Genomic DNA, 16419 nt, shown 5'->3' with positions numbered 1-16419 from the left:
TTAACCCTTTCCTGTTTCCAATAAGACCCCCGCAGTGGTCTTTGTATCGCTACAATGGAGTGGAGCAGGGGGCTCCACAGGCCAATTGCTGAATAAAGTAGTCCGTCCGTCCAGTAGGGAGGCTGTGGAATGGAGTGGCTGGTAATTGTCTCTTCATTGAGGTCTAGTCTGGGTCTGCGAGACTAGGCTACTTCACAAAAGTGACCAGACATGTTAGCCTTTTCTTCAACGTGTATTACCAAATCCGGGTACTTCACTTCTGTTTGAACACTGATGAATTGAGTACAATTGACCACAATGGAAACAAGCACCTCAGGGCTTTTGAGTCATCCTCTTAGCAGAGTGTTCTTGACTGCACTACCGTGTACTGTTGTCAAACATGCTAATAAAGGATTCAATCAGTCAAACATATGTTAATATGCCTCAATACAGTTCCATGTCTGATGTCTACTAACAATCCTGTCTATTCATCCCTTCACAGAAGAGGAAGCGGAGAGACAAAGACAACAGGGATGCAGTCAGCCTTTGCAGTTTCGACTTCAAGGTGAGCAATGAGCGTGTACTGTCTGACCTCAGTTAAGCTTTTAAACTGCACTCTCCTAATATACTGTACATATTCATAACATAAGAACACACGACCTGTCCCAAGGCCAGTCTCTGAATATTATCATGTTATTGCCGTTATGCAATGTCTGGTGTGCACGGGGGAGTGTAATGATGGCTTGGCTGCTATCTGTCTTTAGCTTGTATCCAAAACAAGGTCGGCGCTTGTCTTGTTTATGCAGCGCATAACATCGAAATGACTCGGCCTATCGCTGAAACCTATCTGGAGGAGGTTAATTCGCATTTGTTTGGAACAATCACAACAGGAGTTTCTTCAGAAAGTCTTCTGCTAATTACACCGTAGAATACTGAGAGCTTATTAGAAAGTAGTCCGTCCGGACGGTCTGGATTATAGGAAATGTCCTTGTGCTTTACTGTGGGTGTATTGTCTGGATGTCTGGATTTTATATCTGATGTATATGTTACAGTGTTCGTCCCTATAGCAACTCACTGTTTTCACTGTTTTGGTTTCACAGTCACCACCAAAAACGCAACTACACGTACACACACACAGTTTCCTATGGGCGTTGAATATGAGTCAGTACAGTAGAAAGATAGATACCATTGTGACATACAGGTGCTTTTTCTAATTTCGTCCATGATTGCCTAATAGTAAACAACTCTGAATTTCATTTCGTATAAATTGTTCCAGTTCCTTTCAGGGATCTCTAATCCGATAATCTGATGTTTCATCATTCCATATCTTCTCTCTTTTTGTTGTTAGGTTATAGGAGCAAATTGTCAAATCGTCTAGTCAGAGTTTATAAACAACCCCCTTGCTGCTACATCCATCCCTCTATGTCTACGTTGTCTCTGTACAGACATTGTTTTGTTCTGCGCCCGCATGCACGAGGTGGATTACTGTAGAGATCTAGGGCTCAGACTTTACCTCTGTAACCAGTTTGATCAGTGAACAGAAGATAAAGAGGCTTTGTGAACATTTTGTGAGCATAGTGCCCCATCCTAAAAGCTTCTCCCTTATTCATATCAAGATGAGTCAATGAGTCAGTTTATTTTATCACAACATAACAGCAGTGGCACAAACCACTCCAGATATGGTGTACGTACGTAGACCCGTGTAATGTAATGCAGAGACTGAGTTTTTCTGCAGTGATATTATGAGCATGTACTGGCACTTTACAGATATGTCAGTGGATATATTTTACAGTGAAATGTTAAAACCTGTCATACAGGTCAAGACACTGCGACAGTGTATTTGACTGATGAATGATAAATTGTAAACGAGAAGCATTGGGTAATATTAGCAATGCTTTACAAGGGGAAAGGTACTTATATCCTTCATTATACCATCAGCGGTACTTTCTACTGGTGCCTTCAGGCCTGACCTGTCCATTTCTACGGCGAACAAGAATGCTGCCACAATAAATACCTGGCTCGGCAGACGAGGCTTCGCCATAAATGACGCATGCCGTGTTTATATTGTCACCACCTGAGCTATAACTGGAGTCAAGATTCCATGAAAGATCTTTGAGCCTGAAATTATAACTTTTTTTCTCCTCTTTCTTTTTTATATAAAGTACATTACATCAATAGAAATAGAATGCAGTGGAAAACTATAAGTTATAAGCAGTTAAAAAATCACACCCTGTGTGAAGGTAGCGGCGCCTTTGAATACATTATGTCATCGATATGTGTTTATAATGTGTTTATAGCCATGTGTCATGTGAAGCTTGACCAATCACTTTGTTGACGGGTCTGACCAATCAGAGCGTCGACGACAGATAAAGTTAAATTGAGGATCTAACTTTAAATAACTTACCTAGAAGGAGACTTAGCCAAATAAAAATATATACAAAAAAAAACATGAGGAAATAAAAAATAAACCTTGACATCATAGTGATGTCATGAATAGTCCCCTTGCCTGACAAATCACAACCTTGACGGGCCTGACCAATCAGAACCTTAACGGACTCTTGGATTCTCGATCGTCTCTATCAAACCATTCTGTCATAACGGATGACTGGGTCCCGAACTCAGACTTTCTATACATTCACCCTTCATCTGTTCTTGTATCTTTCTCTTTCTATTCGTCATATTAACTTTAAATAACTTACCTAGACGGAGACTTTAGCCAAATGAATAATAAGATGAAGTCATTGTCATCGTTTATATAGACATCGAATTCTATATTCATGACATCATAGTGATGTCATGAATAGTGACCAATCACAACTTTGGCGCACCTGACCAATCAGAACGTTGACGCACCTGACCAATCAGAACGTTGACGCACCTGACCAATCAGAACGTTGGCGCACCTGACCAATCAGAACGTTGACGCAAAAGCCAGGCATAGAGGGCTAATATCCGCTCTATACCTAAAGGTATAGAGCGGCTAGCGCCGCTAAAAAATCACACCCTGTGTGAAGAGGGTGGTGCCTTTGATGAGCCCCGTATTCACCCCCGTATTGATGTTGTCATCAATGTTTGTTTATTGGACAGACATACATACATACATACGGACACACGGACAAAGCCAGATATAGGGGTGGTTGGCACCACCCAAAGAAAACACAGTTTAAAATCATAACTGTAACTACAATTAGCTGGCCACCCCCCCTCCCCCCCCCCCCCCTCCCCCCCAGCGCTTCATTGTACAGTCTAATGGCCCTTGGAAATTAAGAGTTCTTAAATCTGTCTGTGCATCACTGAACGTGTTCTTCTGTGAGTTAAGTGCTGTGTGCAGTGGGGTGGCTGGCATCATCCAGTATGGATACTGTCTTAGCCAAAGTGGGCATCGGGGGTTAGAATGTACCTGCTTTATGCCGGCCTGTTGCTTTCTGAGTGTAAGCCAGCGTGGTCTGTGTGTGTAAATCTGATCAGTTTCACTAGCCCTGTGGTTAGTTACCAGGGTTTGTTTGTTAGCAACCGGGTCTTTTAAGGTGTGTGTGAGCGCTGACTAAAACTACTCTGTTGAGTAACCCGAGGATGTCGGCCTACTTTCAAAGGCTGTGAGAGGCTGTATTGTTTTTTAACAAGCTGCTCTCTGTGGGGACGTTGTGGAGCACTACTGGAACGGCCGACCGTCGTGCCTGCCTTGCCGTGTCTCGAGTCTCTCTTCATCTTTTTAAGAGAGACAGAGCACTTCTCAAGGGTATGCTATTGCTGGCCCAAAAGATCAAGTGCCCAGGTTGTTTTTCCTGTTTTGTTTTTGTTTGTTTTTTACAATCTTTCGCCAGCAGAGGTCACCCCAACCAGACTGGCTTGTTGTTGGCTTCAGTTCAGAGTCAACCGTGTTTCTTCTGTGACCTGCGCTGCCTTGCCTAATGTCTTGGCCAGAGTTGTAATTAGCCACTGTGGTCTGTGCTACTGATCATGATGATGATGATGTGAGGGTATGAGTGCAGTGCAGTCCCTGGGCCCTGAGGCTCTGTCTGTCCATGGCACGGTATGGGTTATAGAGCGGTGAAACGACACAGCTTTTACTGCATGACTCACTCACTCCTAGCATTCTGACTGTGTGTAAAACCTAGACTAGAATTATAGCCTATAGTGGTGTGTGTCTGTCAATGTGACTGCGTGTGTGTGTGTGTGTGTGTGTGTGTGTACACACACACACACACACACACACACACACACACACACACACGCACACACGCACACACACACACACACACACACACACACACCGGCTATCTATAGTGTGTGTGTGTGAGAGAGAGAGAGAGAGAGAGAGAGAGAGAGAGAGAGAGAGAGACTATGTATATGTCTGCCCCTATGTTAAATTACAAGTAGAATAAAAAACAGATAATCTGTCTGTGTGTACACACCTGCTGCTGTATATAATCTGTGTATATATGCATGCGTGTGTGTGTGTGTGTGGGGGGGGGGGGGGGGGGGCGTGTGTGTGATGACTGTACTCCAGCTGCAGTTGAGAGTGACTTGGGGCGTTGAAGCGAGGCAGGCCTAGCCACGTTGTTGAGTTTTTTTAGTAAGGCCGGCCCACCCAGCCACAACCCGGCCCAGACATACACAGCTGATTCAGGCTTCGTGCAGAGTGAGTAACGCGGAGGAACTGCAGACCTTTAAAACACCTTCTCGACGACACGCACAAGACAGATAAAAACTCCCATCCAGTAATGTCTGTCTACTTTCTCCTTTACAATGAACATTGTCATGTCAGCTACTTTGCTGATGGCAGCACAATCATCTTAAAATACCTAGACAATGAGGAACGCTCAACTCCAACACCCTAACCTTTTGTGCTGCAGACTTACTTGGGTGCGTGCTGGCGTTGCACATTGAAAATAGACTAAATAGAAAATAGGTCACAACGCAACACACTGTGAGCATGTAGATAGGCTATTATTTTCAATGTGCAACTAAATATAAAACCCTGAACAACAAGGCCTTAGCCACCATGTAGCTACATCAGCATCTGGCATGTCCCTCTCTCTGCCATAGCACAAATGCTATGGGGCCCATGTCCTGTTTCACACCTCCGTGTTGACACAGGCGAGGGGATGAATTAGGGCCAGCAGGTCTCGTCCATTTGCCTAAAAAACACAGACACACACACACACACACACACACACAATTCTCACACCCCAGAGTAGCTCCCTGCAGTACTTCCACTTTGCACCGTGTTGGCTGACCCATCACACCTTTAGCACCTTGCATTCTGTGGTCCATTTGTGCAGCAGATGTATGGGTGTGCAGAGCAGCACGCTCACAGGTTCAGGCTGAGGGAGAAACAGACTGACTCATACACACACCGAGCAGGTGTGGTTGGCGTTTCCCTAACCGTGGCGGAAGAACAGTTTTTCTGTCTCGGTTGAATAGAGAACTCCATGTCTGACTTCTGCTTCAGATTTGGCCTAGTTCAGTTTAGTTCAACCCATTGAGAAGCCGATTCTACATGTCTCCTAAATCTCAACAGTATTCTGAAAAACGTATGTTTCTGTATCAGTGGTGTTCCATCTTTTTCATGTCAAGGACCCCCAAAATGATATGCATTTGGCCGCGGACCCCCATCAAAATATTTTGTTCCAGGGACCCCCAGAAGCAAAGATTTGAGTTAAAAATGTTCGCTTTAAAAATATGTATATTCAGAAGATTTGCACACCTTTTCACGATTAAAAACAAATAGCAGATATACAAGCTCGTAGCGCGGCACTCGGTGCCGCGCTATGAGCTTGTATATCTGCTATTTTTGAATAGCCAAAGTGTAAATTAATGATTTTTAGCTGAAATCAAAAAATGACACAGTTCCAGGTCTTAATGGGTTAAGAGCACATTGTAATATAAAATAGAAACGATACAAGTTATTGTGCAAGAAAAGGAAGAAGCCAACAGGCTTATTTGGAATCCTTTCCTTAATGGAATGGGTCATTAAATAGCATACATTAAAAGTCCAGTAAGAACAATACAAAAGAATACAAGTTTACAAGGGGACCAGCATTGCAATAAAGAAATAAAAACACAAAAACTGCACAGAAGAATAAAAAGACAGAAAAACAAATTACACATCTTCTTAAATATTGGCTAGGATAGGTGATGACTTAAGTGATGCTTAGAGAGTTCCACAACTGAGGGCCTCTACATATTATGAAAAATTGATGTTTTGACTATGACTAAACTAAAGGGTAAATTAAAATCATTTATTTTCCTTGTTTGATAGGAGTGTATGTCAAAAGTAAAACAAAAAAATATATACAAATAATTGGGAACGTCTTTTGTCTATTAGCCTATTTTTACACATACACATATGACTTTTAATTCAAACTACGATTATACAGCAATCAACAAGTGGAATGGGTGGGTGGGGTCTCGGGGTCTCCCCCCAACAGATCTCAATATACAGGTTTCAGTGTAGACTGCTGTGTTTGTGTGACAATGAGACCCATCCATTGATATTGTAATCACCAATCAAATTGCCAAGGCTAATAGCAGCTCTGTCGTTAGTTAAACCACAGAACAAACAGAATGCAGTGCACTTTACACATTCTACAGCTTACAATGACACCCGCTCTCTGTTTCACCCAACAAGTAATAGCCAATACTTATTACCTACTAAGTGGTCATTTATGTTTAAGGTTTGTTTGCTGCACTGCAAAGTTCTGAGTGTTAATTTAACTCTAGGATTCTCAGGATTGCGCAGTGTTTAAAAAGAGAATATTTTAAAACTTTTAACAGTATTTTGACAATTTTTTATTACAAATCACTTTAACTATGCATTGCTGCTGACCATTTTCTGAATCTTACCACCGTTTTTTTGTAACACTTCACTTAAATAGGTCTATAATGCATTATAATCACATGTATAATGTATTATAATTCGCTTATAAGGTACTTATAACACTCTTTATAAGTTGTTATGCATAATTATAAACATTTATAACAAGTGTTATAATGCCTTATAAGTGCATTAATAATGTGGTTATAACGCACTATAGACCCAACCTTAATTTAATATAAAGTCTTACTTAGTTTTTTGTTTTGTTTTTTTAATTACCCTTTTTTTTACTTTCAGATGATAAAGCCACCTTAAAATCTTCTGCTTCTCCAGCTAATTTCCTGATTGATTAAAAGTTAACATTTCAATTTTAGTTTCTGTAAAACAATCTTCTGGGAACTACTTTCTGGTAGAGACATACATTCTGTTGTTTGCATGTCTTCAAATGTGTGATGACTGACAGTTAGCAAACCATACTTAAGCCATCATCTTTATTTAGCGATGCACACATTTACCCAGGAGAAAGTCCTGTAGAGATATGTTTTCCTGTACTAGTATTCGAAAAACCTTAAAACCTCCTTCCCCCAGGTGACACTCCCATTATTATGTGAGATTACATGAAGCCGCCCGCAGTCCTGCATTGAGTTAGTATTATTATTGCAAACTCTCTTCTTGGTAAGCCATGTATGTGATCCTTAAAATTCTCACTACTGTTTTCAGTGCGAGTGAATCGGCAACAGGGAGCATGCAGGCTGTAGTCTCTTCTTCACACTTCTAAGTAAAGTGATACCCCCCCCTCTGTCTCTCACAGCAATGGGAGTGCTGTGTGGAGTTTGCCCCTCCCTCTCTCCCTGTCTGGATATAAAAGCCCTCCCTCCCTCGGTCCACCTCAGAACAAAGTTTAGAGAGTGTGAGAAGTCTATTCAGGGACCCGGTCCTGCATCACAGGAAAAAAAATGGAATAAAGGGGGAACGCATCAACTTTTTTTTTTTTCGTTTTTATCACACAGTATTTAATTAATATATTTTTCTCACGTGGATTACTCAAGAGCGGACTGCATCAGGATTAAAAGAGGATATTGTGTTTCTACTGAAAGCTATGGTGGCTTACGATGAGCTGGGTAGCTTGGTGCCTATCAAACGGACGCTTCAAACGATAGACTACCAGAACCAAGCCAATAAAGAGTCAGAGGTGAGAGGCATGGGTGGGGAAAAGACATTTGTTTTATTGTCATGAATTTATACGTTTGCAAATTAATACCCGTTTTACTTTGCTGGGCTGCGAGTTGTTGTGTGTTCTTAGTATCAGCTTAGACCAGGGCTGGATCAGGTCACCTTATCAGATGTTAGTGAATCAGTGACTAGCCCTGTTCTTATCTCACCTGGACACACAGGGTGTGTGGGTATGTGTGTGTATTTGCATGCACTTTGTGCTAGAGTCGCCTTTATGGATGTTACTGCTGTTTTCCTGTCTGATCTAAGTTACCAGATTAGATCAACTTTATTGACCCATTGGGACATTTAGTTAACGCTAAGTTAATTATTGGAGATAATTGGACTGTTGTATAACTAGAAACAGGAGATTGTTTGCCTTGTCCCCTGTTATGCTGCATTTTGGCGAGAATGTGACCCGGCAGGTAGCTCAGCCCCCAGGTGGGGATATTGACTGATTAAAGGAAGCAGTAAAGATAAAAATCACCACAAAGAGTGAGGTCGGCAGGGGGCAGACACTCAGCAAACAAAGCTCCATCCTTTAAGTTTAAGAGATCAGTCCTCTACTACTGGGGGTGCTTGATGTAAAGCACAAGAACTCCATGACAATAGGTTCATGCTAATGCAAAAGAAGTCAGGTGGTTGGACTTCCCCATGGCCCCGGGGCGATGTCGAGCAGATTGTCTGTTGTCAGGTGTAAGTGCTGCCCACACAGCAGCCTAAGAGCATTCCTTTTAGCCTTACAATGAAAGGGACTGCAGCGCTGCCGGTTCCAGGTGTGCTTCCTGTTCTGAGGCTTTCTACTTCCCCATCTCAGCTGTTTTTTTTTAAAGAAGAGTATCTTCTGACTCAGTATATCGTTGAGTCAATTCTTTGTGCCCAGGATGCCATCCCTTCCTTCCCCTTTCCAATAATTTTGCGGTTTCATTTCGGTAAAGGGATGTCTGAAAGCAGAAGTCTCATTTGTCAGGCCTTCTGGTAAAAAGAGAAGTGAATCCAATCCTTGGTTTCAGATGTGCACATTTTGTGATAAACTCCTCACCTTTCCCGCAATGAAGTGAGGCCTGGTTGCCCTATCCCTGGTCTCCATCAGCTCAACTTTGTGGTGTAATCAGTGCGTGCAGAGAACCGGGACAGACCCCCGGTATTAGCAGACAAGCGCGTGCATGGTTTACATCAAAGGGAAAACAGGGGCGCGGGAAGGGAACTTTTCGGGGGGCCTCCCCTTGACTGAAGAGTTTATGAGAATGTAATCTTGGGAGTTAGGCTAGGAGTGTTTTATTGCTGGCAGCACACATGTACAGTACATGTGTTGTTGGAAAAAACGTGAATTGGTGCTTTGGCGTGTCTGTGTGTGCAGGGTGAGGGGGGGGGGGGGCTCGGTTGTTCCACTGTTGACGGCTACCTAAACCGGCAGCACAAATCCCGGATCTGGCTGGTTTCCTGAAGTGAGTGGGACTGAACAGCCCTCGAGGGAGTTCCCTCTGGACACACAGTCTGGAATAGAAACTATTTTCTATCAGTCTGCCTGCAGTGTTGCACTTTCCAGCCGATAGAGTGGTAAACGGGGAGCCTATACAAAGAGTGGGACTAGTGGCCCTTTGTTATTCCAGGGCTGGTCCCCCAATGGACAGGAAAGGCACAATGGGCAACACACGTTTCCAATATTGACTCTGGAAGCCCCCCTCCTCACTCACTTGAAAACCAAATTCAGGCTTTTTTCCCCTCTCCCTTTGTCCAGGGAGTTTAGGCCGAAACGCTAAACTGGCGTTGATGAGCTGCCCTTTCAGTCAAGAATCTTTTTCACAGGGCCCTCTTCCTAATGTGGATTCCTTCACTGACCACGATGAGTCTGGTGGTTTGGAAGTGGCCCCTCTCTGTTTATTGGTCCGTCTCAGTTTAGAGGGGGGTTTGCAAAGTTTTTTTTTGATGGCTGTCTGACTTTGACCATAATATTCTGGTCCAGTGTGTGGCGATACGTGGCCACAACCACAGTGGCTTCTAATGCCACACCAGACTTGATGCAGATCTGTTCCACAGCTGTGTCTGCGGGGCCTGAATGGCCACTCTTGTTTCTCAGTTTTGCTGAGCTGAGGCAAAAAAAAAGAAAGAAAGAAAAAATCCTGGTTCGCCCTGAGTCAGTAGAAAACACAGGCAGCTCTTTAGCAACTGGGTCTGCAGTGCTCAAAAATTCAACAAGAAACACGTGCACACTGCCCCCGCCCCTCAAAAAACATCTCCCAAAGAACTAAGAAGATAATTACGACTGTGGCTGTCTTCTACTGTCATGTTTTTGAAGAGGCTCTGTGGCTTGAAATCATTACCTCACATCTGCAGCGCTTTGATTCCTCTGGTCTTGTTGCTGTTGGCAAAGTGCCCAAGCGTCTCTCTCTCTCTCTCTCTCTCTCTCCCCGCTCCCAGCCTCGGGGCTCGGTGAAGGGAGGCAGCAAGGGGGGAGGAGGGAGGGGGTCACCTGGTCCAGGTGTGGTGCTGCTCTCACGCGAGGGCTGCTGCAGGGGCCTGCCTTGACTCGCATGCAAAAAAAAACACCACTGTTGTTCTACCCTCCACACACACACACTCACTCCCAAATATCAACAGTCAGCAGAGTGAGGGGGGACAGATTCACTGTCTGTTTATGGCAGTGTCTCCTTTCCCCGCTTCCTGCTTGCTGGTGTGTTTGTCTTAGCTGTCACGGTGCCACACTGTCCCATGCCACACACACACATACACACACACTCTGGGAGTTAAAGGGGCCAGTTAAAGAGCAAGGGCCACTCAGGAGCCATTTGTCTCTCACACTGTTTGAGTGATAGAACAGAATCTCTCTCTCTGAGTTTTGCTGTTGTCAGGCCAGATAGCTGAGTACTGTGTGAGTATGTGTGTATGTGGGTGGGTTGGGGGGGGGTTGCATGGCCACTCTCGGACAGCTGAGAGCAGGGTCCCGTGCATTCCTGGCATGCCTCCATGCCCCCTTCCCCAGTAAGTCATCTGTCAGAGAGGAGGTCTTTGTGCTCTGTGGGCCCGCCTGGGCCCTGGACTCTTAACATGATGGAGCTGACAGCTGTTGGGGGGGGGGGGGGCTTACTACTCCTCCTTCTCTTTATCCTAACCTCACTAAAACTCTGTCTGCTGGTCGGTCTGTCTGTCTGTCTGTCTGTCTGTGGGCTCAAGAGCAAGGAGTGGAGGCTCCGATACAGATTTATGAGTTGAGATGGCGAGCTTCATCACAAGGGAAGTCACAAGGGCATGCCTGCACTCTCTGCAGAGTCCTCCTTGGTGGAAATTCCCTATGGTGGCCTGATCGAATCCATTAGTTTCGAGTTCACGGCACAGGAAGTTTAGTATTACTGTAATTATGTACAGTGTGTGAACATGACAAAGCGCCTGACTAAACCCTGCTGTGTCACTCTCTCCTCCTCTCTCCAGGAACCCAGCAACAAGCGTGTACGTCCTCTCGGCAGGGTGACGACGCTAGCCAACCTCATCTCTCCGGGGAAGAGTGGGGCCGTCCGGCGCTTCGGCCAAACCATCCAGGCCTCTTTCCGGGGTGATGGCAAGTCGCCGGGCATGCCCCAGAAGCCTTGCAGCAAGGCGGCGGCCCCTACGCCGCCCAAAAGGAGGAACAGCACGCTGTGGTCCGAGACGCTAGACGTCCACCAGAAGGGAACCTTCTCCACCAAGGAGATTAAGAGGCAGGAGGTGAGAAACAACACAGAGTTTGTGACTTTTAACAGTCACACTGAAGACTACACTGTACAGATCTCTGCATGTAGGTCTGCAGCCAGGGAGAAAAAACTATAACCAAATAGCATTCTAGGTCAAAAATCCAGGCAATAGCACAATATTCTGGCTGTCTGGACAGTTTTATTATTAAGCCCAGAGGGCCAGTACAAAGGATTTAATGCACTCCATGGCTCTGACGCACTCCCAACATTTTCTGCCCTTTTTCTGCTGCTCCACTTGTGCCAGTAAGCCTTTCAGACTATGTTAACATTCACATGTCCCCATAGTATTTGTGCTAAATGAGCTAAGTGGGGTCAAAAACTCCTATTTTCCCCGTCTGTGTGAGCCAATGTAGACCTGCGGGTCTTACATAGTGTAGCTGCACTGGGCTCTCTACCTCTGTACTCGACTCCTACATGGCAGACATCTCAGCCAACTGTCAGGACCCATAAACACCGTAGCACGCACATGTAAGCACAGACATGGAGAACAGGGAGGAGGGAGACACTAGAGTCAGGCAAGCACACAGATTTAGTGGTTGACCTCAGCAATCTGGCATCAGCGTTGACTATTTAGTGTAATGGGTACTGAATGTAATAATAGAATTACATCCAGTCCAATTCTTTTTACATTTTTTTTTCTAAATGTCTTTCATCTCCTTCCTTCCTCAGGCTATATTTGAGTTGTCTCGCGGAGAACAGGACCTGATTGAAGACCTGCAGCTTGCACGCAAGGTTTGTATTTTGTTTTTAATTCTTTCTTTTTGAAACCTCCTCGACTCGAGGGGAGTGCATGTAAAGAAAACAAGATTTAATCAGAGGCTGGCAGGGCCTCCACACACTTGAGCCAGAGGTTATAAAAAGAAAGGAATGATACCTCTTCTCTGTATTTCCCTCCTTACCCCTAAAGCGAGCTATTCTTAGCCTCCGCACTCACCCCCGATCTCCTCCCTCTGTTATCATTAAAAAATGCAATGCGGGAGGATGGTTATTTGACTGCTTTCCCTCTCCCTATCCACAGGCGTACCACGACCCGATGCTGAAGCTGTCCATCATGTCCGAGGAGGAGCTGACTCGCATCTTTGGCAACTTGGATACCTTCATCCCGATGCACGAGGACCTGCTGGCCCAGCTGGCTAAAGCCACCGGCCAGGATGGGACCGTGGGACAGATCGGACAGATCGTCGTGAGCTGGGTGAGCGCCCTGTCCCACCGTTGACCCCATGACCTCTGTGGTTTCCATGCATTTCAAACAGATCGGTGTCGTTGGCGTTTCCCACATGGTTTGAACGGAGTGCTAATTCGTTATCGCCCCTCTTTAATGCAGCTGCCCAGGCTGAACGCCTACAGGGACTACTGCAGCAACCAGCTGGCGGCCAAGGCCCTGCTTGACCAGAAGAAACAGGACCGGAGGGTGCAGGACTTCCTGCAGCGCTGCTTGGAGTCGCCTTTCAGCAGGAAGCTGGACCTCTGGAGCTTCCTGGATATCCCGCGCTCGCGCCTGGTCAAGTACCCGCTGTTGCTCAAAGAGATCCTGAGGCACACGCCTGCGGAGCATGCCGACACAGCCAAGCTGGAGCAAGCGGTGAGTGTAGGACACACACACACACACACACACACACACACACACACAGTCAGTTAAAGAGTCATCTCTATGTCCTCCCCGTGGTTGTGGTGGTGTATGTGACTAATATGAATGTTTCTGCTTGGTGTCTTGTTTCCAGATCACCATCATCCAGGGTGTGCTGTCAGACATTAACATGAAGAAGGGAGAGTCCGAGTGCCAGTACTACATCGAAAAGCTAGAGTATCTGGACGAGAGGCAGAGAGACCCACACATCGACGAGTGCAAGAGCCTGTTGTGTCACGGGGAGCTCCGCAACAAGAGTGGCACGGTACGGCATGCACATCATTATACACACACATTTCTGCTTCTGCCATCATATGCACCAATGCAAGCTCCATATTAACAAGTATGGCAATACGGCGATGATTTAACCATGTGAGCGTCTCCTACGATAACGATCTATATTTAGATTCACATTGTTACCATAGGAGATCGAAGTCAGCGATGGGATTTTAATAAGTTCTTTCCTTCCTTCTTCTTCTAGAAGCTGCATGTGTTCCTGTTCAACGAGCTGCTGGTCCTCACGCGGCCCGTGACCAGGAACGAGCGCCAGTGTTTCCAGGTGTACCGGCAGCCCATCCCGGTGCGCGACCTGGTTCTGGAGGACCTGCAGGACGGAGACGTCCGAATGGGTGGATCCTTCAGGGGGGCTTTCAGCAACTCAGACAAAGGTGAGCAGACACCACCCCCACCACAGTTTGAATAGCTTTATTAACCACATCAAGCCTGGCTGGCATCCCTTTTTTGAAAATAGCCGATCTACAAGCTCTCTTGTAGATCGGCTATTTTCGCTGTCATGCATACATTATATAAGTATGTAGGGCTTAAGTGACTAATCGAACTCTTCCATGTCCTTCCTCGTCCACAGCCAAGAACATCTTCCGTGTGCGCTTCCAGGACCCGACCCAGGGCCAGTCGCACACGCTGCAGGTGAACGACATCTTCCACAAGCAGCAGTGGCTCAACTGCCTGCGCAGCGCCATCTCCGTCCACCGGCCGCTCCCCGCCGAGGCTCCCGTGTCGCTGCCCGCGTCGCCTTCGCCCGCCGACGCCCGCTCCAAGCGCCGCCCCTCCTCCGTCTCCGCCATCATCCACATGGAGGAGGCCGACGAGAACTGCCCGGTCGGCCCAGAGAAGGCCCAGTCGGCCCCCTGCTCGCCGGCGCAGCGCGTGGACGAGACCCCCAGCCCCGCCTCCTTGTCCCCGTCCTCCCGCTCCTCATCATCGTCCTTATCTTCGTCCCCGTCATCCCCCTCGTCGCCCTCGTCCCCACTCTCTTCGCCCGTACCGCACAAAACCAAGAAGGAGAAGAGGTCCTTCGGGTCCTTAGGAAAGAGAAAAGAGACTATGGTATGAAGTTCAACCGTAGCAGTGTGAGAAAATGGACTCCCTCAGAACTGACTTTTTTTGTAGATAAACACAAAAGGGACGATGCGGAGAAGAGAAGAGAAGTGGGGTGTAGGGGCAGTTATAAGTCTGCCTCACTCACTGGGACTTGTATTTATGTGTGTGTGTCTGCGTGTGTGTATTATTTCATCAGTGTTCTGTGTTACTGTCCTCATCGGCAGCTATTTACCTTACCCCTCCACCCGTCCCCTGTCGAGTGGACAGGGGCCGAGCTCATACCACAGAGATGCAGTATTCCACAGAGACCTGCATGGCTTCCCTCGGCTGTAATTAGGGAAGCAGTTGGCTACAATTAGCCAACATGTGCATATAGTCCACACATTAATCTGTGTGGTCGTTTGTTGGAGAAGACGGAGGTCGTTCTGTTTACTGTTAATTTGATATTAAAGCATTAATGTATCATTGTTTTGGGGGGTAATTAAAGTGTTACATTTTTAATTTTATATTATTCAAAATTTTACCGTAGCTCTTTTTTTATTCTATTTTCAAACAGCACTGTTTTTTGTTTTGTTTTTAGCTTTTAGCTGAAGTTATTTGACATTTTTGGGCATTTAGAGGTGAATAGTCAAAGAGAACCCACCGAAACAAACGAAAAACTGCAAATTTCTCTGTGAAAGGATGATCATTTTTTCTCCTCCAATTTACTGGAGGACGAGTCTTATTTTTGTACATTCCTATAATGACAGACATGACCCGGCTACATTTTGCATTTACTGCAGATGGAGGCATTAATTTAAATGCAATCACTTTTTCTGTTAGAACAAACACATTGCTACAAGTAGCAATTTTGAATCATTTGATGTTACAAATGGGGTATTTTGTTTTATTTTCAATGTAAAACAAAAACAACAACTACTAACTGAGCCATGTTGGTTTAAAAGAAAGCTGACTTCACAAATGAAACGGATCACTTTTCAATGTAGCATCTTGCATGGAGCTTTAGTTGGTGACACTGCTTGCGCCAGTAGAGGCAGCGGAATGTATGTTTGAGGGGTTTGGAACTATTGAGGACAAGAAAGTTTGTTAAAATATTCAAGGATGGTTGTTGAAAAAAAGAATGTTATCAGAGGGCTTGAGAGAGAAAGTAGCAAAAAAGGTTGATAAAGCATGTTAATGGAACCGAGTTGGATTGTTGATGCACGGTGTTGTATCGCCACAGTATTGATATAGCGCTGTTGAAGCGGATGTGGTACTGCACCGTGCACACAATATGGATGTTTGAGGCACTGGTGAAAAGCCAGTGAGCAAAAATATAATGGATCAAGTATGTAGGGGAGGGGAGATGATGGAGAGTTTCTGTATGTGATGGAAAGAAGTAAAAGAGTTGTGTTGTTAAAACAAAAGAACTGAGGAGGCCAAGAGGGTGATTTGACTGCCACGGCCTGTATGTAAGTGGTGTAATTGAATAATTAAAGAACAATAAAGATCTGTGTAGGATTTACATCTGACCTTATGCTCTCTTGTGTTTTATTGTTAATGATGTAATAATCTATTGTCCTGGTCGATCTGCTTTGGGGATGCAATAAGAAAATTGGTTAACAGATTTAACGGTAGGCCTCCTGCTATCTACTGTAGGCCCGTGGGTTATGATTCATTCTGCCATGAGACAAAATTGAAACAAAAAGAGATAGTCGTTACCGTATGACTAC

General features: G+C 45.4%; 1 protein-coding gene across 1 annotated transcript; it reads left to right on the top strand.

The window, feature by feature from the left end:
* The first annotated feature begins 7705 nt into the window (after positions 1-7705).
* On the top strand, positions 7706-16218 carry net1 (neuroepithelial cell transforming 1). Its single transcript, XM_084049440.1, has 8 exons — positions 7706-7991; positions 11441-11713; positions 12409-12471; positions 12758-12931; positions 13064-13321; positions 13461-13631; positions 13848-14034; positions 14232-16218. The coding sequence occupies exons 1-8, from the start codon at positions 7899-7901 to the stop codon at positions 14717-14719; spliced, it is 1707 nt and encodes a 568-aa protein (XP_083905566.1). The 5' UTR covers positions 7706-7898; the 3' UTR covers positions 14720-16218.
* Positions 16219-16419: the final 201 nt, after the last annotated feature.

This window comes from Gymnoscopelus microlampas, assembly GCF_963454915.1.
Source record: "Gymnoscopelus microlampas genome assembly, chromosome: 23".
NCBI lineage: Eukaryota > Metazoa > Chordata > Actinopteri > Myctophiformes > Myctophidae > Gymnoscopelus > Gymnoscopelus microlampas.
This window is presented reverse-complemented; position numbering and strand designations above follow the sequence as displayed.